Here is a 26,933-nt window from a genome sequence, read left to right as displayed (position 1 = left end):
ATTACTGATTATTTGTGTTGGAGAAATAGATCACTTTCAGCACTTTAGAAATTAACAAAAAGCCTAATTCTCTGATTCTTAATGCGTTTATTATTTTGTTCTCAAATCCAATTTCTGCAAGCCACTGTGCATTATAAAGCAGGATTTAACAACAAAAAAAAAATATCAAGTAGATTAAGATGCCTTCTATTAACTCTAATAAGTTACCTATGTAGAAAACATAGGACAAAATAACTAGGCTTTTCTCCCTAAATAAAAAAATAAATAACTTCAGTAGTAATTAATGAATGTATAAAACACCATAAATATGCCCATGGAACGTTGGAATGGTGACAGTGGGTTAACCTGCCATTGCACACGTCTGTGCTTTGATTACTCCTGCTGTTAGTAGTTGTAATGCTGTGAAATATAAGAGCAAATCACTGAAATTCTTTTCCAGTCCTCTAGCAGAATGTGTGAGGAGAAGAATGGATAGATAAATGTTGCAAGCGGAAAGCTTGCAGTAAAATATCTTACTTTTGAGCACAGCTTCATGTAGAAATTTATTCACCTGGTGTCTGGGTGCCTGTTACCTATAATGTCCTGTTTTGTGTTAGGCTCTTTTCTTGGATTTGTCATGGCAAGTTACTGTTGTTTGTTCTTAAGAAGTGAAAAACTGTAAGCTACAGTAAGAATGTATTCTACTTTATTTAGATGTGGCTTAACAATAATTGGATTATATGAATCGTGTTTATTTCTAACTATATTGTGATCTAGCAGGATTTTCCAGATCATGGGCAAAGTTTAGCACAGCTGGTAATATTTGCAGTCTCACAAAAACATTGCTAATGATGGCAAAATTTTTGTATGATAAACAAGGAGAATTTCCTGATAATCTAATGGTAATTAGAAAAAAGAGTATTTGGATTTTGAGATAATTGTTAAAAGATAGGTAATTAAAAACGTTAAGGATTTATTCAGTTCAGCAGTGATAAAAAATTTGCTGTTGCTATCATTAAAAAAAAAGCACTAGGCATTTCTTGATTGCAAAAACACATCAGGAAAGAGGATTTGTAAATAGAGAAATTCACTCTACATTTTCAGTGGGAATGCCTATCAACTTTGTAAACCTCTGGCTACCAACCCTTTTCATGCTTACCTGTAGTAACTGCTTCTTTCTGGCTATGTCAAAGACATCTTTATACAATTCATGCAACCCTTCAAGCAGTGTGTAAGGTCCTGCAGTGCCTTCCTTTGGAAGCACTGCAGGTGTCTTTGCACAGATGTAAGAGTACTTGTGGCACCTTCTCATGCACTTGTGTCGCCTTCTCAACCATAAACACACATACATACATGCATTTGCCATTCTCTCAGCCCTTCATCGACTGAGAGCTGACGGGATAAAATGTCTTTTCCCTTTGTCCCCTGCCAGCCCCATTTCTGTTATACCTGGTGTTCCCTGGATGTGTTCTCAAATGTATTTCAACAAAGTGTTCTCAGTGTGGGTCCTGTAAAACTCGTACCAGCAATTTTACTACAGTATTTTCATTACAAAGGACATCCTGTTTCATAATAATATATTGTATTCATTTTGAAGATGTCCTCATGTCTTACAAGAAGCATTTCTAAAAAGGTGGTTGATGCTGTTAGTTGGTACTTTGTTTTCCTTGTAAAGTCAGCATGGTATAAAAAATTCAGTGTAAAAAATTGATTTTAAAAGATAGATTGTACCTTGATGGTACCTTGTTATTTAGTTAATGTATGCCTTCTGTGATATGGAAGCTGCAGTATATGCTATTTATGTCCTAGTAAATATTCAAAAATAATTGCTGACAAAAGCCACTTCACAGGTTGACTCAGAGGTACATCTTGTAATCTGAATGTTAATATTCTGGATAGCTAGGCAGAGCAAACTATTGATGTAGTTTGAAGATCATGTAGAGACTAGTCAGGATTTTAGTTAGAAAAGTGGGGAGGGATAGAGATTGAGATATTTGAATTCTCCAAGCTTCACTGAAATTTTATGCTTATTGAGCGTATGAATGCATACAATTTGTAATATTTTTGAAAAGGTGGGAGTTTTTGCTAGTCAGTTGGAAATGTTGCCTTTTATATCTCCGAATTTATGTCTTTTTCCAGAAGCAATTTGGAATCACCTTAATTTTACTCTAGAATCCAGGCAGCCCCTAGTTTTACTGTGCAATCCATGACTATCTGTCATCTGCTTTATTTTACCCCTCAAGCTTAGGTCTGTGTTACGGAGAAGCACTGATAAAAAAGAGGCCTGACTCTTACCTCCCTTGCATGTGGTCTCTTCCGTGTGATCCATGCAGAGGGAGTAGGAGCAGCTACCACTGAGATCAGACAATTTGCCCAGCTCAAATTAGCATGTAGATCTTGGCTTTCTACATTAACGGACCCAAGCAGGACCTCTGTATTTCCTAAAAAGAGCTCATACTGTTATTGTGGCTGCAAGCATTTTGGGGAGGCAGAGAAGTGCTGAGGGTGTTTTCAAACCAAGTAATGCTTTGTGTTTTCTCAGTGTTTGAAAATACTAAAGGTTACATTTTTTCACACCCAGGAGTTACGCATTTTATGCCTCCCTAGTCCACCTGCAAAAATACTGCTTCTGTGGCCTGATCTGATGTCATAAGCTGCTGTGTCATAAACAAAGAAAACAGCGTTCTTGCCTCTCCGGGTATGCAGTTGGATGTCCCAGGCTGTAAACCGGACGGTATTTTTTCCACTGGTGGCATTGGCCAGCCTACCAAACTACACAGGCATCTGTATCAGCTGCCTTGGAATCGCTTTTGATGTGATTAGGCTACTAATTAGCTGTCTCAATTCTTCTCTCCCTCCTGATGTTTTCTTTTGATTCACTTTGACTCTGAGGAGCCTGTATTCCGTGTATGTTTGTTTTTGTGTTTTCTCCAGAATCCCTAATGATAGCTTAGACTGTCCTCTTTTGGTTGAGAATTTCCCTGTGTTGACATACATTTTTCTGTTCAATGCATCAGGATTTTTATCCTAAGAATGGCTGTTACTTTGCAAGGTGTAAACAATGTGTTGTAAGCTTGCATTTATACATGCATATTCATTTAAACTGTGCTAAGGATTTTACAGTCTGAATGAGAATGTACATAGTTACTTCAAAACCATCAAAACCATAGTAAATGTTTAGTACTCAAATATTTATTCACCAGATAGTAACCTCACAATTAAATCATTATGTAAAGTCAGTTAAATAACAGCAGAAGTTATTGTAATAAGGCCCACTTTGCGAGGAAACCAGTGACAAGGAAGCAGTGAAACATGCTAATAGATTATATGCTATAGCAATATATTGCCTTTTTATTGCTTTTCCACAGGCAGCAGATTCATGTACAGTTATTACTAGCTACATTATCTGCTAGTTTTCTATCAAAAAAGATTCAGTCTATTGAATCATTAATCCAATATTTATCATTCTTATTGAAAATCCACTAGTGTTAGCACTGTATAAAATACTGACTTAAATCTACTGGTTTTGCCAAAGATTAAAAACATATTAACCTAAAAAGCACAGTATTTCTTAGGACATTTGAAACTATTCATTGTGGATGTTTGAAATGACAATTTTTCTATGTTGTGTAAGAAATGATTTAAAAAAAAAAAAAAATCTTTAACATATAGTAAGTGACCAGTGCCATCCTGATTTGAAGATGCTGAATGTTCATCCAACTCATATTTGAAATTTTGATGTGTATTGCATTAGTTACTGAATATCAAGAATAAAATTTTTGCTCATACATAGAGTGTAAAATGGGATCTTTTGTAGCAGCACATGGCCTGTTTAGAATGATATAACAGGCGCTGAATGTTCACATATCAAACAAAATGCCATCTTTCTGTAGAAAAGAGGTGTCAAAAAGTTTCTTTGTACCTTTAACGCATGTGATTATGTAGTACAAAATGCAGAGTTTGTAAAATTTCTTGAATATACAGGCAAAAAATGAATAATTCAAAACAACTCATAAGTTCTACATTCTATTGTATCTTTTATAACGCAGGCAGAAGATAGCATTGTGTTCCCAGTAGAGCTGAATTTGCACAAGTTACACCTCGGAAAATGCCAGATGGTCTATGGTCTACTTTTGAGAGCTGTCACATATGTAAAGATTTGAAAAAAGAAAGACAGCTGAATGAGAGCAGTGGATCATTAAAGAGAGAGTGAGAGTCCCTGGGTATCACTGTGTTTTAAGAAGCATTGTGTCGTTCCCCATATTACACCTTTTTTTTTTTTTTTTTAGATATACACAACCTTTAAAAAATAAGGTAAAAATATTTCTGTTTTAAACTGAGTGGTTGTGGCTTAATCTTGGAACTGTCAATTGCTTTTGTTCTTTATGCTAGAATGCGGTCATATGGTTCCTAATTGGTTTCAAGTGTGTTTTAACCATAAGATTCAAGTCTCCCTAGTGCAAAATTATCAATAAAGTTAAAATAAATTTAAATTGAGATAACTAATCCATTTGGGGTTTTATTCCATTTTGATTTGACCTGCATATCACATGTGAATACTGTAAAGCCAGTCAGCTAAAAAGTTGTATGTTAATGCTAAAAGACTGAAGTAAGAGTACTTTGGGAACAGGATTATTTAATAGAAAATTGAAACAAAACAAAAACAAACAAACAAACAAAAAAACCCACCCTCCCAAAATCCTTAGCAAAAATCATAGTAAAAGTAAAAACATGTAACTGTTTAGATTCCCCAAGACTTCCCATTCACCCACAGTTTGACAGAAATAGCCCTGATTTTAAAGACTGAATTTTGGATAATTTGTCAAGTTACTGTATGGTAGCAAAGCACTAAAAAAATACAAACAATTATAAGCTGCCACCACCAATTTAGCTGGCTTGGAAAAGGTCATAACTGTCAGTTTTAGAAACTTGCATCCAGACATACAGAATTTTTTGTGTAGTCTTATTGCTTTTGTTTATTGAGGAAGGTTAACCCTCCCCAGTAATTCTAGGTAATTCTAATTGCAGTGCACCATGGCACAGTTGGGAATCATAGGCAGCACAGTTTGAGGACACATTGTTACATGGAATGTGAAAAAGGCTGTTCCTTAATACTACAATTTACCTTTGAGTGAGATAATGAAAATAAATCTATGGGGAACTATGGCTACGAACACTGAATTTTAGAGAGTATAATTTTGATTTCTGATGTTGCCAAAGATTTTATTCTTGACTGTGGTTAAGTCTACATTGACTGTTTTTTAAAATAGAAGGGATACCTTTTGATTTGTAAAAAAAAGAATTTTGCATGTATCTAGAAAGATGACCTATGCAAATGGTTCCTGGTAGTGTACTTTTAGTGAATCCGATTCATGTAAAGGAAAACTCCATAATAATTTATTTGGGGGCCTTTACGAAAGTCTGGAAATGTTAACAGAATATATACTACAAATTGAATTCCAGAGTGAGGAAAGTGCCTTGCTTATGCTTCTGTTTATAGGTTTTTGCAAACAGTAATGCAAAATTGCAAGGAGAAGCACTTTTTAACATTGGCAGTGAAAAACTTTTTGGGCAACAGTTAGTTGTTTAGGTGTCAGATAGCATTGTGCTTCTGCTCTGTGGGCTTGGTGGTTCATGGCTACTACTGGTAATGGAAGGCAATGTTCTTTGTCTCTCCTGCAACACTTTTGGAGACACTGAAGCATGAATATTCCCCCAGCCCCCCCTTTCTTTCCTGCAACACAAAATTACCACTTAGTAAAGTAGATTCAATCAGGGTTACTCTAACCTAGATAGATCACAGAATGGTTTGGGTTGGGAGGACCCCTGTTAAAGATCATCTAGTTCCAACCCCCCTGCCATGGGCAGGGACACCTTCCACTGGTCAAAGCCTCGTCCAACCTGGCCTTGAACACTTCTGGGGATGGGGCATCCACAGCTTCTCTGGGAAACCAGTTCCAGTGCCTCACCACCCTCACAGTAAAGAATTTCTTCCTAATATCTGATCTAAATCTACCCTCTTTCAGTTTAAAACCATTACCCTTTGTCCTATCAGTACATGGCCTTGTCAAAGGTCCTTCTCCAGCTTTCTTGCAGGCCCCCGTTAAGGTACTGGAAGGCCGCAATAAGGTCTCTCTGAAGCCTTCTCCAGGCTGAACAACTCCAAGCCTCTCGGCCTCTCTTCATAAGAGATATCAGCAGTCTAGGTATCTTCAATTGTTGTGATTAAAACAATCAAATGGCAAGAAAAAATGAACCAGTTTATCTTAAAATATTATGGAAAGTATCTCTTTTTGCCTGTGAATGTGACCAGGACTTAGAGTTTAAGATTTATCTGAAATTTAATCTGGACAAGTTTATGATGGTTGGAGGAAGCAATCTGAGAATGGTATCAGTGTCCTTGATAAAAGGGAAGCATTGAGGCTTTGTTAGGCAAATTCAGAACCGAGAGTGTTTTTAGAGACCATGTTGGTCGGTGTGTCCCAGTAGTATTTATCTAAAAGTTTGGTAACTTGTACCTGGAGTGATCAGTGAAGACTGTTCTTTTAGGGGAAGCTAACTGTAATTTTCTATAGGTATCGTAATCTTGGACACAGTGTAATCTACATACAGAGCTTTACTGTGAAATCACCTGAAAATGGATGTGAATGATCTGAAAAGAGTATGAACTGCAGCACTGTTTTTCTTTACTGCTAGCACTGTCTAATCTCTCTTCAGCTGAGTGTTCATGGCAATCTGGGCTTTTTCCTTGTTATTAGATTTATAAATACTTGAAGATTGGACTGTCTGAAATCCTCTTTGCATGTATCCAAGCATGATACAGTATTGTTTTGATTAGGAGAAGTGATTGGGCTGATACTTTTTGATTATGAAATCTTGTTGTGTTACTATGTGTATAGTTTAATTAGTTTTTGAACGAAGTCTGCGTTTTTTTCTAAATAAGAATATTTAATTGGAAACCACTTTTTTATTAACAAGCTTTGCATGAAAAAAAAATCCTGCGGCTTTTCTTTTCTTTAGATACAGACTTTAAATACATAGACAATATACTTTCCATGTTATTAAAAATATGCTCCTTTATAATATAGTAGCTCAGCTACTATGAGAGGTCAAGTTCATGCGCTCTCATTAGGATGTTTATAAGACATGCTCTTGGAGTCTTAACCAGGCCACTACAGATGCCTGCCTTGACAGGTTTTGTATTTTTTTTCCTTTGACCATTTCAGTTTGTTGCCATTAAAGCTCTAACTGGCCCATTACAGGCATTTTTAAAATTGTGATTCTGAATTGAGGAATATGGAGGGGGGGACTCTGGCTTGCCACAGCTGTGTGAGTGTGTGAATACATGTTCCTTCTGGTTACTGGATCTCCTCCTCCACAAAATCAGATTTTGATTAGTTTTGTTCTTCCCTGCAATCCCCAATCTTTATGAATTTAATTTCAAAGTCTGGTTAGTTACCTGGATACTTCTAATCTTCTCTAATATACTGCTCTGTTGTGGCTGGGTGTTGGGGGGCCCCTAACATGTCACTCAGGTTATTTTCTGAAGACTGGCAGGTTGGCCAAGCTGCCCCTTCACTTCTGTTGCTGCAGTCTGTATCTTCCCTCCCATACCTTTTTCTCTCATTCTGTTGCATTTCCCCCATTCTTCATCTGGCTCCCTTAACCCAAGTTTATCTCACTTTTTCTCCTATTCTGATTATCTCCTTCAAATTGCTTGCCTTATTCTCTCTGTGCAATTCACAGAGCCTTGCAAACCTTCCGTGCAGTGCCGAATGGGGAATCTAGGCCTCATGCAGACATGAGGTGTTTTTTGAATACCTAGTAATTCTTTTTAATATAGAGATTTTTTGCTTTCTTGTTTTCATGGGGAAAGGTTAACTTTTCAGCCTGATCTTTGATCAGTAAAAGCAGCTAAAGTTGCATTCCCAGTGTAGCCTAAGGTGTTCAGTTATAAATTTCCAATTTAAATTAACCCTTTCTTTCTTTCATTTTAAGCACAACCTCAACGTTTGCCTCAGCCAAATACTTCAGTACTGGAAAGGTGTGAGGAAGAAAGTGGCAAAATCCAAAACGGCCACGTGGGTCTGAGTAATGGAAGTGGAATTCACAATGGGGTCAAGCACACACCTGCAGACAACAGAAAACTTTCAGCTCCTGTTTCAGAAAAAATGCACAGAAAAATTCAGTCCACCTTGTCTGTCAACAGCAACAGCAGTAAGAAGAGTAAAATAAGCTCTGCGTTTTCTCAAAAGCCAGGTACTTCACCTGAAGGTAAGCAGAAATTCTTATTAAAAACCCCAAACTGAATAAAGACTAGCCAAACCCCATTCTCACTAATAATTACACAATCATCTGAAAATAATTGAAGAGCATGACACATGCTCCAGAAGCAAATAGAAATCATTATGATAAAACACAAGTTACTTCCCCAAAGGAAAATATTAAGTATTTGAAGGAAATTGAAGCAATGGGAGATTTCTTGCTTTCAAACATTTGACCACCATAGTGTGATAATGTTTTAGTCCCTCTAGTTAGTACCCTGAACTGATAGAAACTCCTGTCAACATGGTCACACGTACACCAAAAAAAAATCTTGAAGCACTAGTTCAAAGTATAGTAAATACTTAAATCCAGTAATGACAGCCTCCATGAGGGTAGAGTTTGCTTTTGAAAATGTTCTGTTAGCATATATTCTGACTAGCCATGAGGTCTGAACACTAGATAATAAAATTTGGACTTGTGCTTCAATGTTTAACATGCCTTACGCTGTATTTGGGCTGTAACTAATTTGCATTAAAAAGCTGCGTACTCCCTGTGCACAGCTTAAATAAGCAAAAGTAAATAGTTTCCCTTATGTTTTAGCTGTGTGTGTGCATGCATTTTCACTGCTTGCAATTACTCTAATGGTCCCAGAGTTCCTGAGCCTCTCCTCAATCCACTGCCTTCCCATTAGCACTAATACACTTGATGGGCTTTGCTCCTGCCAGTTACAAGAAGGGTGCAGAGGCTCTATATATTTTATTGTTTTAAGGCAGGCATAGATGTGACTGGTTAAATAAAACTCGGGGGGGGGGGGGGGAGGGGTGTGTGTGGGGGGTGGATACAGACACAGATTCTTAGAGAAATGGGAAATGGTACTGTTCAGTGAAATGAGGAGGATTCTCAGCCAGGATGAAAGGAAGAGGGATGAGGACTGCCATAGTGGCCTGAATGGAGCCTGCTGATACCAGTGGAGTGAGTTCTCTTGACTTCAACTCCTTCACTCAAACCTACTCACTCAGTCAATCTGTGTAGCAGTATCAAGAACAGCTTCACTCAGACTGTGCCATCGGCTAGTCCTCCTTCCTGTGGTTTATTTTCATATTTGTCTTCAAAAATCTACTGTTAGTTTTCTGTTGCACGTTCAGTCCTCTAACATTTCTTTCCAAAATCACAACTTCATACTTTCTCCTTATCTTTTTCTGTTATATGAAATCTAGTTCACTGTCCAGCCTGATATTTTTCTTATGTATCTTGTTCCTTCATCAAGTATCAAAAACCTGTAACTCAAGGGACCTAGATCTGTTCACGTGACTGGTACAAGGTGCAAGCCTCTGAATTTAAGAAATTCGACCTCTGAAAAAAATGTAGAGAGTTCTAAAGAGAGTGCCTGCCCTGTTCATGCCCTTATACAGTTATTTATGGCAAACACTTCCTTTCTTCTTCTAAAATTTTATTGGAATGAATACAGTCCGTGGGGGTTTTTTGTTTGTTTTTAATAACCTTGGCAATCATGTCAAATTACCGAATGATTGAGGGAAAATTAATAAGATACTTTCAGATTTAGCTCTGAATTCTGATGTCTGATTTTGGTATCCAACACATGATTATGTTAGTTGCCTGAAACTGCCAATATGCATTTTTTATATATACAGTCAGAAATGTTGATATTTTTAAAGGCATCTCTGATTAGAATACAGATAATTACATTGTGTGGTCACACTTTCTAACTAACATACTTTCAAAGTACAGAAATACAGTGTAATCCTTACTGTCACATGTCATTTTTTGAGTCACCTAATAGCTTAAATCAAATATATTCGACGTTATACATCTAACCTTGTAACGTTCTCATTTTGAATGTGGGAACATAGATATGTGGTCTGAATAGCATGACCCACACTGCTAAGAAAACTTAGAGCCCCAAACATTACAATGTGGTTGAAACAAAAATTCTATTGTGCAATGATTAAAGTGTATCTAGGGTATTGTGATGTGCCTGTAAGGGAATATTTGTTTTTAAAAATAGTTTTCTAGTTTTGAAATTTTAGTTTGCTTTACAGTTCTCTGGCAGACTTATTTTACATTTGTATCTACACATCTGCATGCACACAAGTACAAGCCTTCTGACAGTTTCTTCAGCTTTTCAGTAATTTACCCTCTGGAGTTGCATGGGGGAACTGTAGGCTAAAAGTAATGTTCTTACTAAGTTGCTGCCTTGCAGGAAGTATCCATATATACTTCATTTGTTCTACCATCCCTTAGGTTTTTTATGAGATGCACGAAGACTGGCAATGGTCAGAAATAACACAAATATTAGATAGTATTTAAGGAAAAAATGATCTACCCATAACTTTAATATAATTCTTTGTATTAATTTAAGAAACGTTAGCCCCTCATGACTACTTCAGGAAGGCTATACTTTAAAAACTTGATGCATTAGCCAAGTTATTTGTTCAAAGGAGTTTAATTACATTTAAATCAGCAATGTGTGTACTTGACGAATATGTTTAACAGTACAAAGCCAGAAGAGTACACTAGAAAGCCCTTTGACTGAGGATTGTGTAGACACTCTTGCAAAATGGTATGCACAAATTGATTTGAACCTAACCTATACAGCTTCTTTGTATTATGAATCATACTTCTGTGGGCGAAGTGGCATTTTTTGTGAGCAGTTGTCTCTTCTGATCCAATGACATTTCTGTAGAAACTATTGAAAAGGCTTACAGGAAGATGGAAAAGATAGGAAACTATTGGAAATTATTTGCAACATTGTGTAACTACTTGGCTTTGCTTTAACTTGTGCCATGTTAACATACTAAGCCATTGATTACTGCTGAAGAGCTGCTGGGTTTGAGTTTACTTGAAGGTGTGCAATTGTGTCTGTGCACATCTGTACTGTATAATAATGTAAGTTGTATGCAGTTTCTTATATAACCTTGTGCAGAAAGAGACATATTAAGTCTTGTGCTGTGACTATTGAATATACAATCACCCAAATTAACTCAGCTACTTCAATTTACTAGAATATCAAGATAATTTTAGTAGAAAGAAATACAAGTAAACTTGTATGCTTTCAGATATTCCAATTCACTTTCATTTTCCTATTCTTTATATATGACATTGGATTTTGTAATCTAATTTATAGCTGCTTCTTTTTTTTTCTAACCTGAAAATACATGCTGTGTATTCTTACTTCATCTGCCTTGTCTCCTACCATGAGTGGTGTGCTCTATTGCCCGTCGGGAGAATAACTCATTTTAATTGAAGTGGCCAGAGAAAAGAAATAGATTATGTCCTCAGAAGGAACAAAAGTGAAAATTCCAGTCATCAAGCTGAGTGTAGACTATAGAAAAGAAAGAGCAAATATTTTTCACCTTTTCTTATTCCCTCCCAAAAGATGTATTCTTGTTTCTTCTTAAAAGACAAGATGTAAATATTTCTGGAGCACCACACATACTTGTAATGCAAAATAAGTCCAGGTCTGGTAGTTATTTTGCTCTAGAACATCTTTATTGACAGAACAGAAAGCTTGGTAGACCTTGAAGCAGGAGAGAATCAAGGGACATACGGGCTTACCACTTAATGGTGGTGTCATGGGATCATGCTTATTCTTAAGGTTAGCAAATGCAGCCTGCTGCTTCAGATACTGCAAACTTCATTGTCTATACCAGTAAGCCAAATGAAGTTCAGTATTATATTACCCAGGACAGCACATCTTCCCATGAAGCTCAGTACTGCTCCTGACTAAACAGCTCTAATGCAAGCTGTAAAGCCTCGCAGTGTCCCACCCCACCAAAATCCCCCCATCTTAGTTAACTCTTTTATTAATTGTTCCAGCTGCAAGCTGCTCTTGCGCTGTCAATCACATCTTGTAAGCTTTTGGAACTGAAGTTACATAGGAAGTGCTTTAAATGTAACAGACATTTTGGTAGCAGTAGTATAAAAGCTTTAAAAACTGGCTTTTTAAATGAGCCTGTAGTGTATGGAGTCATGTCAGCATTCCAGAATATGCTGTTTAGAAACACTTTCACATCCAGTGAGGCTTAGGAGGGTGTGAGCGCACTCACCAGCTCCGCTCTTCCTCTGCATCTATTATTAATCCATATTGTCCCTGAAGAAATCTTACTCAGCTCCATAACTTACACTACAAAAAACCAAAGGAGTTAAGAAATAGTAGGAGTGCCTCCTTTAAAAAGCAGTTTTTAAAAACTGTTAAAGTTCTAAATATTTTTCAACAGGACTGGATGGGTTTCAGTGCATATTGGGAATAATATTTTTTTATTATTATTATTCTTCAAATAAATTATAATATTTTAAATTATTGATGTCAAAGGTGTCACGATTCTTCCAAAACTCTGGTCAGTAGACCGCTAGCAAAGAGAATTGTCACTCTCTTGCACCTGTTATGTGTAGTACAGAGAAACACCTTAGAAACCTGAAGAGGCAATTGGAAGTGAGTAAAAGGAGGGCAGTAACTGCTGGGTTTGGAAGCAGTGGTACCTGTCCAGAGCAACTTAAAGAGGGGGGGGAGGTCTAAGGGGGGCAGCAGTGAGGCTGCTGAACAGTAAATCTAGATGGTAGCAAATGAAGAAAAACGGGTACCTGAATGGGTACATAGGTGTACCAGAGCAGTGGAAGGTAATGACATATGCAAGGTTTGAGGAGGAAGGGGACGAGGAAACTGGGCACTGGGAGGGCTGGAAGAGGAATTTAATTAAGGGGGCAGATAGGGCAAAATGAAGTAGGCACTAATTACTTTGTAAAAACCAAACCAAGTTTTCCTACCAAAATTATGAAGCTTGATATTAGTATTTTTTTTAATCAAAGCAATAATTTATAAAAAGTTAATGATGGAGAGAGGGAATGCAGGTTTCAGTTCAGTTTTGAAACTGAGTGCTCACTTCTGGTCAAGCTTCTGTGACTGCACAAGTTGTCGTGTTTGTCAGGATAGTTCCCACAGCTCCAGTAACTTGTGAGAATTTGAGTTTAGGGCGGTACTTCACATATTCACGAAAGGCTGAGAGCATACACAATTGCTGTATTCACCTGGAAATTGTAGCATGTTAAACTGTGGTGATCATGAGCCTGCCTCCCGTATATACGGTGCAATCTCTACATTATTCCATCCCAGGGTCTTGAAACCAGAGAGGCACTGGAAAGCATCTTCTTTCCAAAGATTTTTTTCGAGATAGGTCTTAGGAAGTGAGTGAGGCTAGATGCAGGAGTGAGGTAGGTAAAGAAAGCCTGCAGCATGGGGGCGAGGCTTTGGGGAAGGACAGGCAGTGCAGGCTCGCTGCCAGATGTAAAGTTACATGCTCTTCCAGGAGCAAGACCTGAAGCAACCTTCCTCAGCGTTCTGGACTGTGTATCTTCTGCTACTGAGCTTAGAGATGCAGTGAACAATCTCACCCAGTGTGTGGCAGTTTTTAACATCCAGTGTTTAAAGTTCAACATTTCAGGGTGTATTTGAAAGAAACTTTTTTCCTCCTTTGTAGTATAGTGCAACTTCATCTGTTCAAGTTGTTGAATCCAAGCATCAGGTTGGTGGGCACTATTTAACTCATGCTGCTGGCTACGTTAGTTTATTAGAGTATCCTAAGTGATATTGATGGCTTAACTGAAGACAAAGGAAGTCCACTGAATAACCTTTGTGTTAAGCAAGGGTCTTAAGAACCGCTAGGTGCGTATATGTGGAAGGTAGTGAGTGGTTCTCTTAGCAGAGTCACAGACCTCTGAAGTAGGAGCATCTTACTTTGGTTTATATAATTTTGTATAAACTGAAAAATAGCTTTCAGTCAACTTTCTGTTTGGGCATATTATTTTGAATAGGATTTGGGGGGGGAGGGGCCTTGGGGTTTTTTTCCCTCTTGAGTGCCACAAGAGCAGCAATAAGCTTTCTTTTATATACTGTTCTGTCATTGGATTGAGATTTGGTATGAGCATGCGTTACACCATGAATAGTCATTGTAGAAATATCTACTGGCCATCTCTTCTCTCTCTTTCTTTGTGTTTTTTTTTAAACAGACGTGCACTTCTGAAATCTATCCCAAAGCATCAAATAACATCTAGGCAGCTACTTGGTGTCTTGCAAATCCCTCTACTCGGGTCTAAATTTCCACTGTTACCTTTTAGAAATTGATGCAAAGTGGATTTGTGTCTGAACACAAAGCGGTTTTTTGTTAGACAAGGTTGTATCAGAGCACAGTTGTTACTCAGGCAGTAGGCAAATAACAGTCATGTGGTCAAACCTGTGATTTTGAAGAAGGCATTTTGAAGAGTGCTGTGTTTAAGCATGGTTTATATTTTTGTTTGCATAGAAGTCTTGGGAGGTGGTTTGCATGTTGTGTAAGAGAATTGAGTGGAACACAGGGCCAATGAAAAAAAAAGTCTTCCTGCAAAATCCATTTTATAAGGCCATGGTCTAGCTAGCACCTAAGTAGTCTCAGTATTTGCAGTGATGAGCAATGGCAATGAAAGCTTAATAGTCTGAGAAAGCCTTAGATATTGGCACATTTTTTAGTACATCTGTATGTTTGAACTGGATCATTTTACTCCTGAGGTTATACCTGTATTGAGAGTTTAGAAAATAAGCTTTGATGAAAGTTCCCATGTGTTTTGCAGTGCAATGTGTCTGTTCAGTCAACATTTTTATTTTCTTGGTCAATACAGGTGATAGTTTTCTATTTTAAAATTAAAAAAAAAAAAGAAAAAGTATTCTATTTAAAAAAAAATAATCTGAAATACTATGTATACTGTGCTTTGTAACTATATTTTCCCAGTCTAAATAAATGTAGCTCTATTATCTAGAGATAACTATACTACATGCAGTGTGTCATTTGGTTCTTTCTGCATTTCTTATTTATCTTTTAGCATTTTCCTGGGTGCAGTGAGTTTTCTAGAAGGGGGTGGGTAGCAGAGTCTGCACACGAGCCCCATACATTGCAGGAGCGGTGGTGTGATGGCATGCATGCCGCTGCTCGGTAGGCTGATGCCCCACCTCTGTGCAATGCACACCTTTAAGAAACTTGTGCCAGGGTGTTTTGCTGCTGGCTGGCTGTGCCACTCTGGCTGGGGGCTTTCTCTGCCATCGGCGTGTTCATCCCTGCCAGGGCTGGCCCCACGCTGCCGGACTGCAGGACGCCTGTAGCTCCTGCTGCGGCTTCTGTTCAGGTCTCTGCAGGGGCCTGGAGTAAACCCCCGCTGAGGACCTCAGCTGCCACTTTGATTGCAGTTTTGCCCTTTTTAATTCTCTCTGCGAGACAGCAGAGTGCCTAGAGATTTGGTTTGAGTTGTCTGAACTCGGTGAATATAGTTATGAAGAGGCTGACCAAGGTCACCATCCTGTAAGTGAGCTTATTTCCCATTGCAGACGTGAAAACCTTTTATCATATGTGACCTGCCTGCTTGGTATGAGAGCTTAATGGGTCAGTTGGTGACAGGTTAGTGTCAGACGTTACAAAAGCAGCACAGATCAGCATGCACATGTGTTCCTCTGTACATTTTTCAGTTTGACTTCTGCATCTCTTGTACAGTGTAGATGGTCGATAGTTCTCTTAAAAGTGTTTGTTAAGTGCAGCCGCACCTTTTCGTAAAAATGAAGAGATGATAAAAGGGAAATTGAAATAAATTTTAAAAAAATACATATTTCAGTACTTAAAAGGAATTGGATATCAGTGTAACATCTATATGCAGAGATTTTAGAAATAAAAAATGGTGTGCACATGCAGACATTGAAAGACATGAACAAAAATTAAAGTTGTTTTATTGTTGATACTGTTTCTTTTCCTTAAAGGAACATAACTGTATACCTCTATAAGGTATAGAGTGGGGCTCTCTGGGCTTTGAAGAACAGTGTGTAAACAGTTTTAAGGGATTTTAGACTATTTCTTGTCTGGATGTTGTCTGTGGTAACGTTTATAACCCAGGAATATTAGATGTTACATGTACGGTATACACTGTTTAGTTAATTCAGCACAAAGTAGCTTGGTGTGTGTGTATGATATAAGCAGCAAAAACTTGGACGAGTTGCTTGGGTTTCTGTTTGCCTTGGCATTGTTTAACATTTTTGATGAAGTTACCTAACAAAACTGTAACTTTTGGGGATGTGCCAAAGAACTAAGGAAACAGCTTTACTTACATCATTATTTAAAAATGCTGCATGGGATGGCCCTTTCTAACTTTCATCCCAGGCAAAATGAAAGGATAATTGAAGATAAGCTTGAATGTCTGAAAGATTTTACTATTTTTTTTTACCCAGCTGCGAGTTGGTCTAATAAAATATACTATCACTGCCTACAGACCAAGCCTATTGTAATTTATGCCATTAACTTACAGCTTTTGGCAGCTTGGGTCCTAGTCAATAAATGTGATACTGTGCTTTGATGAAATCAAACGCATTTGATAAAGGAACTAAGGCAGATCTACTGTTTGGGGGGGCGGGGTGTATGTGTGTATGAAGTATACCTCTGTATGTTTTGACACCCCACATCCTTATTTTTATATAGTGCTGTAGTGCAGCATTTCTCCATTGATTAGAGGAAGGTGTAATAGAAGAATTGAAAGCCCGTGAAAATTGGAGATCTGTGTGGTATGGTGTGTAAGTCCTAAGGAAAAGCTTATCTTCATTAATGGTGGACTTACATAATGAGACATAGATGAATTTCTTCTTCTTCAGTGAAAGTATTTAATGAAAACTTAAACGCCAAGAAGCCTGGGAGTTAACCATTTATCAACAGTACTGCATCATGGACATCAAGGCAGGTGGAGTTTGGTCCTTGGTAAAGGCACACTACTAATTCTTAGTTGCGTTAGCGTATCTAATGGGAAAAGAAGAATGAGAAAACCTCCAATTCTCAAATTTTAAAAAAAGAGTGTAAAGAAATAGAGCATTTTAAGCTAGCACCTCTTTACAGTAATACAATGTCATAACTGATATTACTATATCATTTTTTTATCAGAAAAACAAAAATACATTCAGAGTTTCCAGAAAACATGCTGTCAGACATTAAGATCATAAAATTTACTTTTTTTTCCCAAATTCTTCCCAGATATATAAATTTTTAGTTCCAGCTGGATTAATGTGTTCCACTGCTCACTCATCTGCAAAAACTATTAGGATTGTGAAGTGGTAAGGTCAAAGAGTGGAAGTTAAGTATAGTCTTTATTCTTAACATGCTTAAATAGTTTTGAAATTATTAAATAATCTGTAATTTAAAATAGTCTCTTTGGTCTTGGAAGCAGGAAAGAATTATTAGAGGGTCTTGTGCAAGCAGTGAAATATATTTTAGTGGTCTCCAACATGGTAATGAAAAACCTGAGGTCACCTCATTTGGAGTGAGCTTTATATAGTGTCTTCTTCCTGGCTGGATTCCACTGGTGATGACACCCTGCAACAGCAGCCAAAGGAAGTGGGGCTTAGCTGTAGAATTTTTTCTATGGAACTGGCAGGTTGCTGTAGGAATATGGGTACTAGAGACGAATATGTGAGTTTCCTGTAGTCTGTAGGTTTGTTATTATTACAAAAAAACTACTGTGACTGTATCTTTTCCTTATAATTATCTTATTGATATCTGTTGATAAAACACTAAGAAGTAGGAGTCATACATGGAAGAAATTATTCTTCCACTCATTTTATCATTGTATTACAGACCTTTAGAGTCATGATTCTGAATTCAGCAAGTTAGGCAGGACTAGGTAACAGCATGCTTTGTCATGTGTTAAATAATTGCTACCTGGATAGCTATTAAAAGTCAATAACATGAAGAATATAAAAGCATGGTTATTTCAGGTTTGTCCTTGAAATGTGGATCAAAGTTTATGTTCATTGTACAAATGAGTTCTTGCAAGAATAAAGAGACCAGTAAAGGGTATCTCTGCTTTATGTTAAGTGTTTGCATAGGTGAAGTACAATTGTTATAGGAAGATTTTCTGAATGGAAAATTAGTTTTGCAATCTGGGGAGAAGAAAATAAAAATAGACAGTAGGTAAGTAAATCCTTTTAGTGTTCCAGTCGCTGAAGAAGAGAAAGACAGACCCTCCACAGTGTTTCCATCGTAGCACTAATGGCCGAAATTTCTGTCTCGGACGATTTTTGGTAGCTTTAACCTTTGAAATACCTTTATTTAAATCAACACAGACTCTTGTAAGTATTGATTTTGTGTGGTTTTTAGATTAGGAGGGACAAGTTCTTTTGTGCGTCCAGAAGGTGCTTTCTGAGTGCAGTCCCTTTTGTTTAACCTATGAACTCTGTCTCTTGCCCATCAATAAATATGTATATTATAATTTCTGATAACGTTTATTTCTCTCCCTGCAATTTTACATAACCCTGCATGAAGCAGGCAAGATTTGTTTGGCATCTTATTTTCAATACTGATACACATAAAGTTTTATTATGGTATTATGTTTAAAAAAAAACATTTGTAGAACAAAAATTGTTATGGTATTAGCTTCTTTCAGCTGTGTTTTAAAGATACAAAACAGTAAAACCCTCAGTTTCTTAAATGTGAAGGCTTCTTAGATAGAACTCTTGGCTTCTTTATCTTTTTCCTTCATATTAAAAGAAAATCTGAAAGGAGATTGTACCTGAACAAATTTAACACCATCTCCATGACAACTAGCTAATTAATCGCTATCGGTCTGGCTTTGGTCCTCTTCAGTGAACTGATACTCCCCAGCTTTATTTCACATCCCTTCTGCATTTTCTATGAAGGTCATTTATTTAGCGACAGCACTTCTTTGGGAAAAGGAGCCTTTTTATACAAGTAACAACTTTCTTTAAACCCAGCTCAGCCTTACCTGTGGTTTCCTTTCAGTTTCGCTTCCTGCACAGTAGCAGGGAGTTTTTGAGGTTGGGGTGCTTTTTTCCTTCTTGCTTTTCCTGATATTTCCATTTTTTCCTTTGGGCATAAGTGTTCATTATGTATATTGTGACTGTGACCACGTTGCAGTACAGACATTCCCAGGCTAAGTTTGGAACTGAGTAGTAAGTAGGAGAAGACAGTCCCCAGCAGAGTGATGTTTAGGGTGGGCCAAGAGCTCAGGTGGTTACTTTGCTGCTTGGGACACATTTTGCAGGTCTGAGCCTCTGTCGCTGCATTGCTGAAGGTATCCATGCTTGCCCATGTGAAGCCATCGCTAAACTATCCTGCAGTCAAAGTTCCTGCGATGTTAGAAGTATTTTGCATCAATCCAGATACTTGCCATGGTTGCTGCATCATTTTTTACATTTATAACTATGTTTAGGAGGGCTGGTAATCGTATTACTGTTGCAAGTAATTGCAAGCTTTCCCCTGTGATAACAAGTCTGCAGCCTGTGAACTGTAAGAACATAATGTCTGTAAATGATCAGACCAATTGCCTATATGTGCCTGTATAGCTCAATATCCTGTCTCTCCTACCGGCTTCTCATAGCAGATACCGGTGTTAGATTGTAGGGACAGGGAAAGGATGAGATGGTGCGGGATATTTTCCCCAGAAAATTTTCCCAGTCTTCAACTGTCTGTGCCTAAAGTTCAAGGCTTGCAAGCAATAAAAAGAAGAATGAAAGCTGAGGCTAGGAAAGAAAAATAATTCTCTGCGCTGAACATTCCCTATATTTCTAAGTTCTCATTTTCTTTCTGGATGACTGTTCACTGCCAGGTACAAATTAAGGATGTTTATACATATAAGGTTCTACATGTTATGTGCTTACTGTGGGAGGAGGGTGAAAACACATGATTATATCCTTCACTACTGCAGTCTCTTTTTCACTGGCACATACTTAGTTCCAGCCTGTGTTTTCCTGTTTCGTCTTGTGGATGCATTAATTGTTTGAAGTTATTCCATGTATTTCCTCTTTAGATGCCGTGTTTTTTGCAGACAGTTTGAGGGACACTTCAATTATCTAGGTGTAATTAAGCAATATTTATGAGAGATGGGTATTGATGTTCAGGTGTAGTTATGAACTCTGTTGAAGATTAAAGTAGCACATTAAAAGGATTGCCAAGATACTTCTATGGAGAAGCAATAGAAAAATCCATGTTTTGACTGAATGTTTTATATACTGTTGAAAGTACAGAAATACATATAACATGCTGTTATGCTGGTTTTAAGGTCTGCTTAAAAGTATAAAGAAAGCAAAAATTCGGCAACTCCCTTATTTTTCTTCATAAGTAACAAGCCAACAAAACAGATTCAGAAGGGCAAGATGCATTGGGAGGGGCTGGAAATAATTTTAGGTAGTTTCCTTTATAAGCTGATTTATTTTATTTTTATTTTCTTTAAAAACTTTCTGAGCCTGCTGGAAGAAGTTATGACTGAAGATGATAGATATGGATGTTTTGCATAATAAATGGTTGGAGAAATGGATCTAAGTGGATGTTTAGTACTTGAGATTTGCATGAAGTTGTGAAAGGAAACTTGCATCAAAACCAATACAAAATTGGAGACAAGTTAGGCTGCAAAAGTGACCTTGAAGATGAAAAACATGTTCTTTGTGGTGTTAGATTATGTTTATACTGAATCAGTCTTTCAGCTACTTATTTGGCATTGTGATATATCTGGATTTAGAATAACGTATTAATTAGTCCTTTTTTCTTTTCTTTTTTTTTTTTTTTTTTTGCTTGTTTTGTTTGTTCATACACGACATGCTACTGAACGGGTATGTATGAAGATTGCTGTGTTCACTGTATCCTGGCTTGCTTGTTTTGTGAGTTTCTCACCCTCTGTAACATTGTTCTGGGACAAGCATCCTGTGGCATCTGCACATCGGAGGCCTGTTGCTGTTGCTGTGGGGACGAGATGGGGGATGACTGTAACTGCCCATGTGACATGGACTGTGGCATAATGGACGCATGTTGTGAATCTTCAGATTGCTTGGAGATCTGCATGGAATGCTGTGGGATCTGCTTCCCATCATGAAATATTTATCCCTTTTTATTTTATTCTCTTTAAAACTGGAGAGCTTTTCTTTAAGTACATTTGAAGAAAGAAAAGGTAAGATTTTCACACAACCAAATGGTATTGCACTGTTAATTCCCTATATATAAATATTTTTTTTTAAAGCAATCCTCAAATCTGTATTCTAACACAAATTGTATAGTTTTGTATGTGAAACTCAAGCTACATTCCTGCTTCCTTTTGGCGTTGCAAATGGAAGATTTTATTGAAACCAAATTACAGGCCTTGTACCACAGGCTGTACGAGAGCAAAATTGCCATTTGAATTGAATGACAGGTTTGGGTCAGAGGAGAGACTGCAGAGCAAAGACTTAAGTATTTTGCCTTTACCTACTTCAGTGTTTAAATGCTCAAATGCCTCAATGCATACCATGTCTTTACAGGTGTTCTGAAGAGCAAAATGGCTTTATTTCAATCTCTTTGGGTTAAAAGCAACTTTGCTCTGTTATTTTAAACTTAATTCAAAAGTCAGCATCAGGAATCTACTGTTGGTTTTCCTACAGTGGTCGCGTTGGGAATATTTCTTTTGTTCTGAATATCTCATTGGTTTGAGAGAGATTCCTGGTATTTTCCCTTGTCATTATTGATACTATGGGAAGACCTGGCAAACTATAGTCAATGCAACTTTTTCTGTGGACTAGAATACCAAGATTGCATTGTTACCAGTCAAGACAGAATGGAGAACTCATATTTTACTTCAGTACTAATATTACTTGAAATGCTTCTTCTTAGAAAGAGACTTTGGAAATACCTGTAGACGTGAAATATATCCTTAGACTAACAGATTAACTAATAGGCTAATCTTCAAAATTTGGCTATAAAAAGGAAATTATCAGGAGTTAACTCAATAATCTGAACCTGAACATTAAGTGGCCATGTCAGTTTTTGTGGCTTTAGGGCCAGTGTCACATAACTTAGTATTTATTTCTTCACTGTGTGAGAAAGATCCACAGAGGATGGCAGAATTTAAACAGGGCATAAAGTCCAAATTAAAACTGACTCAATCAGGGAATTCTGTCATGAATGTAAAAAGCAAACGCTAAAATGTTTGTTCTCTAATACTGTTGAAGTGTTATTTTTAAATAACTGTGTAAAAAAAGGACATTTAAAAAGTATTATATCCTTTAAAAATAAAAGGATTGGGATTTAAAATGTTTGAAAAATAGAGTTAGGATCTGGTGAGCAACTTCTCCCCAAAATCCCATAAAGGTTTTCTGAGAAATATCTCTCTTTGTCATTGTAATTGTTAAATGAATTTGGTCTAACACATCAAGAGGTTTATGGCATTCCCAGATTTAGGGAATAATGGTACCCATTTTCTTTACCATCTGCTAGTTTCTCCCCTCTGTGTCTCTAGCTTTTTCTGTGTAAACCGCCTACACATCTTGATCTCACATACTTAAACTTTCCTATCTACACTCCAGATTTCCCAACTGTAGATTGTTGGATCTTGTAAATTTAGACCTTGTTACAAGAGTCATCAATAGCCAATAGCATATTTCTGTTGCATGAATTGGCCATAAATGTCTCTTTCCGCTGTAGTGAATTCAGTTTATGCAAATGTGACAAGCTAAAGATCATAGGAGTGTGAAGCTAAGTCAACAAATGGTCTGATATTAACCAAAGCTTCTCCCTGTGAACACTGACTAGTAGTGCCTACTACTGCAAGTTATCACTGAAGGTAATATAGCTGAATCCTCAACTATACTAGGGAGCTGGGAGGTGTTATGTTTTGCCTTAACATCTGCAGTATTGTGGTGTATTCTGATGCAATGCAGATTTACTCAGAGGGTTTCTTACCTGTTTTCTGATAGTTACTACAATAATAGATTCTTATCATGGGATTATTTTTTTTCTATATATTGGGCCAGATTCAGATCTGTGTTGCATAATCTAAGTGCGTTTCCATTAATGTCAGAATTTTCCATTGGTTTAGCTCCAGCTAGAGAGCACAAAGATATTATGGTAATAGGCAGGCTAATAAGGAATCATATAGTTAAACTGATAAATTCCCTGAGCTCAGAATCAGGCCCATGGGGCTCAATTATGACTCCTAAAAGTCTGAACCACATTGGGAAGGGGGAAGAGGTGCCTTGGTTGAGTGGCAGTGCCTGGAGGCATTTTGCCTTTGTAAGGCATAATGCCTCTGGGGAAATTGGGGGCATCACAGTGAGCACTGGGACTCTGCACCTTGGAAAAAGTCTAGACGGTGCTTTGCCCATTGCAGGTCTATGGTTGACACTGTGGTGGTGGGGACGTGCTCTCTGGGGCTAGGCAGCACCATGAACTGTCCTTCCTCATGTCCTTGTGGTCATGGAGAGGTGAATTATGGCTGTGTCTTGTCTGATTGTGGTTTTGGGGGTGGGGAAGAGGACTTCAGTCTACTGTCCTGCCCCAATATCCGTGCCCTGCCGGAGCTGTTCCAGTTGTGTGCTTGGAAAACTGCACATTTGCATAACAAGCTTTTAGTGAGTACTGGATGTTAGTAAAAATCACTTGTGCCACAGGATGGTATAATTTTTTAAAACGGAAAATACTAATCTAGGGAGTCCTTTTTCTGTGTAAGAGTTTATCTTTACAGTTTGCTCTACACAAAACCTTGTTTCTAGTTACAGGAACTCAGAGGTTTTTTTGATGTATTGAAATTATGAAAACCTGGGAAACGTATTTACTATTGTTTACTTCCAGTACTGTTAAAATCCAAACGATAATTACAAGAACTTTGTTCATGCATATATGCGTATGTGTACAGACTCTCTTTCACACACATATGCAGATATATTATTTCTTTTCCCACTTCATTTGTGAAATACTAGGAAGTGAAAACAGTGTTTATTAAACCTCACAGTGATTAGAAGTATGACAGAAAATTGAAAAAAAAATATAAACTGTGTGATTTGTTTGACATTTAAATGTAATCTGCTACTGTTTGTCATAGACATATTAGCACTTCTGTAAAATGTATCTTTGTGGCAGAGAATATTATGTAGTTTAAGGAATTCCTTTCTATATTTATAGTCTTAAATTCTGTTTTATAATTTTCACTCTATAGGCAATCTTGTAAGCACCTTGTGTAATTAAAACAAGCAGAATTAGGAGTCAAATGTGAAAATATAGTTTAAATAGAATTAAAACATGAGAACTTAACCGTCTGTTTTATAATAGTTCTTGTGAACTTGTACAGTGTTTCACTATATAGTTCTGCAAACTGGCCCATTTGAAAAAATGGTAACTTGCTGTTTGTATTTTATATCAACTGGATGTGCTATTCTCAAACACTATTTTGAAATAAAGATCTTTATTTTGAAATTTTGGGATATCTTCTTCTTCTAGTCTTGCCCTGTTACTCTTCCATATGATAATTTCATATCTTATTTGTGATTTTTTTTTCCCTGTTATAATGCTTCCTGAAGGGTTTGCCCTTCAGGTGAGTTGCACGGAGGGTGAGCCAGTTACCTGAGTTGTTTTACAGGTGGAGCTAAACCAGCTCAGGCACTGGAAGCTGTGCTAGTATGAATCTCCAACAGTACAAGCGTTCATCATTAAGAGGGCAAATTCATTCCTTAGTGAAGTTGTGTTAATAAGGTGAAATTGCAGTGATGATTAAATTTGATCAAAATGAAAAGTATTTTAATACATCTGCAGCAATAGTATTCAGTTTACTGAAAACAAGTTGAACAAGGGTGTAGTTGGTTCATAGTATTGCAGTAGACATATTAAGGTCTAATGGCTTATGTGGCCTATGAAATGAAGGCTTAGACACAGTACCACGATTTTAAAGTAAGCTATGTTTTTAAAAACAGTTTAAACACAGACTGTTTCAACTGTGATTTAAGAAAAGATTTTTTTCTTGTTGGCTTAAGCTGAGTGTGAACATGTATAGGCTGCTTCAGAACTGCAGAAACGGCATGTCTACAGTCTTGTGCACTAATGTTTCTATGTCTGTTTTAAATGTATTGAACATTCTACCATATCTGTGTATACATGGGCCTTTAGAGAGTCTAAAAAAAGATTCTGATTTGTCTTCTCTGGATGTTACAGAGGTAAGATGTTAAAACTGACAGTAATCGTGCTTGAGTGTGTACCATGAAGTCTTGCCATTGAGATTGTGTGCCAAAATAATACTTTCTATAAGATAACTGATAAATTCATAGACAAATAGCACCATTTGAGACTTATTATGGATGTTCTAGTCAATATGCATAACATATTTCTAGAAAGAAATGACTTCTGTGAAGAAGAATCAGGAACATTTGGGAGATTTTGGATTGAATAATGACTGTTTCAGCCATGGTACTCATGTTAAGAACTGTTTGTTGAGTTTGGTGAATCATTGTTTTCACAATCTCCTAAATGAACTATTTCTGAACTTTTCACACTTTTTAAAAAAAAAAAATAATTGTCTTAACAATCGCAATATTTGATGTATGTTCTCAGAAAGCAATGCCAACTGATGTATTTCCACAGTAACGCCTCTTTTGTCAGCAGTCTTGTAACTTTCTGAAAGGCAGCAGATGTTATCATAGAATGAATCACAGAATGAACCATATACGTGAAATCTTACTCTTGGCCCCCAAATTAGATGAAAGGTTAGAGAAATATCTCATGCTATCTTCTCTCTGTCCCTCTCTTTGTCTTATATGTGAGTACCTACACCATGTGTTGGAAGACATCTGATAGTTTTGAAGGTGAGAGTAGTAGCTCTAGAATCCTACAGGCACTAATCATACATGGTTTCCTACCTTCTAAGTCTTCTGACAGTTCTTAGCACTTCCAAAGAGAGTACGAGGACCTTAACTCGGTTTTGGCATCTATACCCTGCGCCCACTTCCATGATGCACTTGTTCCCTGTGCTCAGTATACTCGAATGTGAAGTTGATTGATTGTACAGGATTAAACCTTCTCATGAGCACTTGCTTATGCTATTTACCAGTGATTTGGTGCTAGTGACAAAAAGGGTGGCCTTTCTCTTCTTTAGAAGTCTTTGATATGATGGGCTATTTCTATTGTAGTTGGAAAGAGAGAAATTTCTCTGAATTCCCGTTCTGCAAAACAAGCAGATGTTGAGTTTGATTAGGTGATCTTAATCTCTGTGTTTTTTAGCATATCAGTTCACCTCACTTAAAACTTAATTTAGTGAAACACTGCATACAATCCTGTTTGTCTCCTTTATGTATGTGTATTACAGCAATTGTTAGTATGTTACCATTCAATACTCATAAAAATGGGATATTAGATGAAAGATTGTGTAATACTTTTTTTACCTCGAATAGTATCTTACTAATTTTTAGTCTTATATGCATATGCTGTTTTAACTGACAAAATACTCCACTGTAATTGAGGCTCTTTATATCGTCTCAGTAGGGTATGTAATTGGTGCCCAAGCACTGTACAATTCCTCTTCAATCAGTGGTGCAGGCTTCTGCAATTTGTCTCATCTCCAAGTTGCCCAAAGTGACCACACTGTGAATGTGCTGTAGTCCAGCTTGTATGTGTTTCACATTACAATCCTTTTCCACAGCACCTACCTTTATTTCTTTAGATTTATCACAAGGTGATTTGTTTTGTTGGGTGGGTGGGGTTTTTTTTAATATTTTTTGTTGTTGTTGTTCAAAGAGAACAGAAAGGGTTTTTATTATGTAGATCTAGGACAATAACCAGGACGTATGTTACATTGTAAGTTATTTCTTCATCTTTTCTGTGTTCACTGCTACACGCAGCTCCTAGTCAGACAGACTTGTGAAACTGATATCT

At 37.2% G+C, this 26,933-nt stretch overlaps 1 protein-coding gene across 8 annotated transcripts in view; it reads left to right on the top strand.

The window, feature by feature from the left end:
• MDFIC (MyoD family inhibitor domain containing) overlaps nucleotides 1-24,488 on the top strand; it is a 53,765-nt gene extending 29,277 nt beyond the window's left edge. For 7 of the 8 annotated variants that reach the window (XM_037389972.1, XM_037389978.1, XM_037389973.1 and 4 more), the window contains 2 exons: nucleotides 7,978-8,253; nucleotides 20,894-24,488. In XM_037389972.1, the coding sequence (XP_037245869.1) occupies nucleotides 7,978-8,253; nucleotides 20,894-21,141 (524 nt within the window). In that variant the 3' untranslated portion in view covers nucleotides 21,142-24,488. Of the gene's footprint in view, nucleotides 1-7,977; nucleotides 8,254-16,748; nucleotides 16,772-20,893 lie in introns of those variants that run through there. The other variant, XM_037389979.1, reaches the window with a different exon arrangement.
• The last annotated feature ends 2,445 nt before the right edge of the window (nucleotides 24,489-26,933 follow it).

The sequence above is a fragment of the Falco rusticolus genome, chromosome 5 (assembly GCF_015220075.1).
Source record: "Falco rusticolus isolate bFalRus1 chromosome 5, bFalRus1.pri, whole genome shotgun sequence".
Classification (NCBI taxonomy): Eukaryota; Metazoa; Chordata; class Aves; order Falconiformes; family Falconidae; genus Falco; species Falco rusticolus.
This window is presented reverse-complemented; position numbering and strand designations above follow the sequence as displayed.